We start from the raw sequence: 4389 nt of genomic DNA on the forward strand, positions 1-4389 counted from the left end.
AAAACTAGTCATCAGTTAGATGCCAGGCACAATGCTTGATGTTTTATCATTCCTAAAGCAAGATATTTTATAGTGTTTGTATCTATTTCCCATTCCCAGTCTATATTTATTTGAATACACTATAGTTAATAACACTGTTATACTGGTAAACGTAATGTCATATTTTACACATAATTATGTGGGACCATGAGACATTATTTTCAAAGATATTCTCCCATTATTTCACTTCCCAATGAACTAAGCTCTGTAGGGAAAGGCTTTATGTCAAAAAACACAGGAAACTAGAGAAACATCATGAAGGATAGTGCCCAGGAAGAGGAGACCAGGATCTTGAGGTGCACAGAGTGGTAACTTAAGAAAACAAATTTCAGGGGCGCCTGGGTGGCTCACTTGGTTGGGTGTCTGACTTGGGCTCAGGTCATGATCTCACGCTTTGTGGTTCCAGCCCCGTGTTGGGCTTTGTGCTCACAGCTCAAAGCCTGGAGCCTGCTTCAGATTCTATGTCTCCTTCTAGCTCTCTGCCCCTCCCCCACTTATTTTCTGTCTCTCTGTCTCTCAAGAATGAATAAATGTAAAAAAAATTAAAAAAAAAAAAATTTCCCCAAGACCAAAGTTCTGCCACAAGCTTATTATGACCCAATCTTGAATGACACTATTCTATTTCCATTGACAGATGAACATTATACAATGATTTTTTTTCATTATCTCAAATCATGAAAGGCATAATAATGTAGGATTTGATATAAAATAAAAGATTTCATGTATATTATTGATAATAAAAGCAAAAATTCTCATTATGATTGCTTCACAAAGAGGAAACATTGCATGTGGACCATCAGGGTTTACAAAGGAAATTAACTCATTGATCCAGGAATTGAATATGTATGAGACCTTTCTCATCAAGCAAATGAGGATATTTCTTCATTTGTCATTAGTGTCACCGTCATTTTTACAAAGATGGGAAATTAAAATTTATTTGCATGACTTTAATCAACACCTTAAAAGTATTCTGAAGAAATTTTTATTCTATGGGAAATGAACAATAACTGAAAGATTAACCAAGAGATATGATTGCTGTCTTTTAGGCTGTTCATTGACAAAGGAAATTATTCAAGTGAAAAAATAAGTTTAAAATGAAGGTAAGACATGAGAATTAAAAAGAAAATTGAAAACGTAAGAATTAAGGAAGTTAGTATGTAAAATAGAATAAACAGTCTATATCATTTCCGTGGCGATTCAAATTTCTTTAGAAAATCTGTGAAATGGCCACAAGGGACACTTGAGATCCTTTGGGGTGGAGGTGAGCAGAACAGTAGAGTCAGGAAAGCAATATGAAAAACACAAGAATTTCAACAGATTGGAGTACATTAAAAAGTTAAATATATGGGAAACATAATGGTCAGGTTGGTAATTATTACCAAAGGGACTAAATATTCATCTGGCCAAGTCAAACCAACCAAATTATAATATAAAATTGTTAATTTTTAAGTAGAAAATTTTCAATTTGATGGAGTTTTCTTTTCAATTTTTTTTTATGAGAATGTACTGTTTTAAAGTCCTAGCTGTAAGTGTACAGAGAAGTGAATGTTGACTGACAGATTATTTTAACAAAGCACCACATCCTTTGTTATATAACGTTTCCAATTTTTCAGTTTGAATAAACCATTTAAATTAAAACATGGAGCAGAAGAATGAAAACTCAACTGATTTTATCCTCCTGGGACTCTTTCCCTGGTTCAGTTATCCCTACCTCCTCATCCTCCTCCTCCTTTTTATTTACATTATTGCCTTTACTGGAAACTCCATACTAATCCTCCTCATCTGGCTGGACTCCTGCCTCCACACCCCCATGTACTTCCTGCTCAGTCAGCTGTCCCTCATTGACTTGGCTTACATCTCCAGCACAGTCCCCAAGGTGGTTACCAACTATTTCACAGAGAGGAAGAACATTTCCTATTTCGCCTGTGCCACTCAGCTCTTTTTCTTCCTCACCCTTGGTCTTGCTGAGTGCATCTTGCTGACCCTAATGGCCTATGACCGCTGTGTGGCTGTGTGTAACCCCCTGAGATACACAATTCTCATGAATCCCAAGGTCTGTAAGCAGATGGCTGCTGCAGCCTGGATTGGAGGGTCCCTTGCAGCCCTTATACACACCATCTACCCAATGAATTTCCCTATCTGTGGTTCCAGGGAAATTAATCATTACTTTTGTGAGATGCCTGCCATCCTGAGGTTGTCTTGTGTGGATATATCAGTCTACGAAATGGTAAAATTTGTATCAACAATGGTGTTTCTCCTCGTCCCATTTTTTCTTATTCTGGTCTCCTACACTCTCATCTTCCTCACTGTTCTGAAGATGAATTCTTGGAAAGGAAGTAACAAAGCACTTTTCACCTGCTTCTCCCACCTGACAGTAGTGAGTCTCTACTTTGGTCAAGCCATCTTCATTTACATGACACCCAGTTCTTCTCACACACCTGAACAAGATCAGATTGCAGCTGTACTTGGCACCATAGTGACCCCCATGCTAAATCCCCTCATCTACAGCTTAAGGAACAAAGAAGTGGTGGGGGCCCTGAGGAAGTGCATGGGAAGATGTGGCAATTGAGAAAATGCTATGTTTCCACAATGTCACTGTAAGAAACGTTTCATACTCAATATTAAAAGTAGCTATTATCATTGGATTGTCATACTGGAAATGTAACATAATAAGGGATCAGAAAAGTATTAGGACTCAGGCATATTGTTATTTGTTTGTTGGTATAAAGTTGTTTCTATTTCCATAGTCAAGGCTTTCTTAGAGTACAAACTTAATGTGTTATTTATGATTAACCTTTTGAGAAATTACGTGGGTTTTGACAATAACATCTGTGCAGAGATAATCTCTATCTTCTTGAGCAGCTTCAGTGTATCAGGACACATGGTCTAAAACCAATTGTCATCCTAGAAATAACTCATTGATTGATGTTTCTTATTTAAAAACCATCATCTCTGTGTTTTCTTTCATTCATATATTCACTCTTAATGCTATTGACCAAATCTCCACTCTTCAAAAGATCAAGATCACTTGTTCCATAAAATCTTTGTACATAAAATTTTCATTCAGCAATCTCTTATTGGTAATCATATATTATTTCATATTTTATTGCATATAATTTATGCAAGTTGCATTATTTTGCTTTCTAAATTAAAGAATATATATATCCATATGAGAATAGAAACAATGAAGTACATTCAGGAAATTTTTGATGGATTTTATGTGAATTATTTTTTTTTAATTTTTTCCTACTAATTTTCACATTTTTTAATTTTTTGTTGGTATGTTAACATTAATAATTTTCAAGCTAATAGAATAGGTTAACTTTATAGCTTTATAATCCTAATCAGTGTACCTTCTGTTTTTAATTCTTTTTTTTTCAATATATGAAAATTATTGTCAAATTGGTTTCCATACAACACCCAGTGCTCATCCCAAAAGGTGCCCTCCTCAATACCTATCACCCACCCTCCTCTCCCTCCCATCCTCCATAAACCTTCAGTTTGTTCTCAGTTTTTAAGAGTCTCTTATGCTTTGGCTCTCTCCCACTCTAACCTCTTTTTTTTTTCCCTTCCCCTACCCCATGGGTTTCTGTTAAGTTTCTCAGGATCCACATAAGAGTGAAACCATATGGTATCTGTCTTTCTCTGTATGGCTTATTTCACTTAGCATCACACTATCCAGTTCCATCCACGTTGCTACAAAGGGCAATATTTCATTCTTTCTCATTGCCACATAGTATTCCATTGTGTATATAAACCACAATTTCTTTATCCATTCATCAGTTGATGGACATTTAGGCTCTTTCCATAATTTGGCTATTGTTGAGAGTGCTGCTATAAACATTGGGTTACAAATGCCCCTATGCATCAGTACTCCTGTATCCCTTGGGTAAATTCCTACCAGTGCTATTGCTAGGTCATAGGGTAGGTCTATTTTTAATTTTCTGAGGAACCTCCACACTGTTTTCCAGAGTGGCTACACTAGTTTGCATTCCCACCAATGGTGCAAGAGGGTTCCCATTTCTCCACATCCTCTCCAGCATCTATCATCTCCTGATTTGTTCATTTTGGCCTCTCTGACTGGTGTGAGGTGATATCTGAGTGTGGTTTTGATTTGTATTTCCCTGATAAGGAGCGACGTTGAGCATCTTTTCATGTGCCTGTTGGCCATCCGGATGTCTTCTTTAGAGAAGTGTCTATTCATGTTTTCTGCCCATTTCTTCACTGGGTTACTTGTTTTTTGGGTGTGGAGTTTGGTGAGCTCTTTATAGATTTTGGATACTAGCCCTTTGTCCGATATGTCATTTGCAAATATCTTTTCCCATTCCGTTGGTTGCCTTTTAGTTTTGT

The 4389-nt window shown here is 36.6% G+C and overlaps 1 protein-coding gene across 1 annotated transcript; it reads left to right on the top strand.

Annotated features, from left to right (window-relative positions):
- Positions 1-1678: 1678 nt before the first annotated feature.
- Positions 1679-2608, top strand: LOC123611447 (olfactory receptor 2T2-like). Its single transcript, XM_045503418.1, has one exon. It carries the CDS (start codon positions 1679-1681, stop codon positions 2606-2608), a length of 930 nt encoding a protein of 309 aa, XP_045359374.1.
- Positions 2609-4389: the final 1781 nt, after the last annotated feature.

This window comes from Leopardus geoffroyi, chromosome A1 (assembly GCF_018350155.1).
Source record: "Leopardus geoffroyi isolate Oge1 chromosome A1, O.geoffroyi_Oge1_pat1.0, whole genome shotgun sequence".
NCBI classification, from domain to species: domain Eukaryota; kingdom Metazoa; phylum Chordata; class Mammalia; order Carnivora; family Felidae; genus Leopardus; species Leopardus geoffroyi.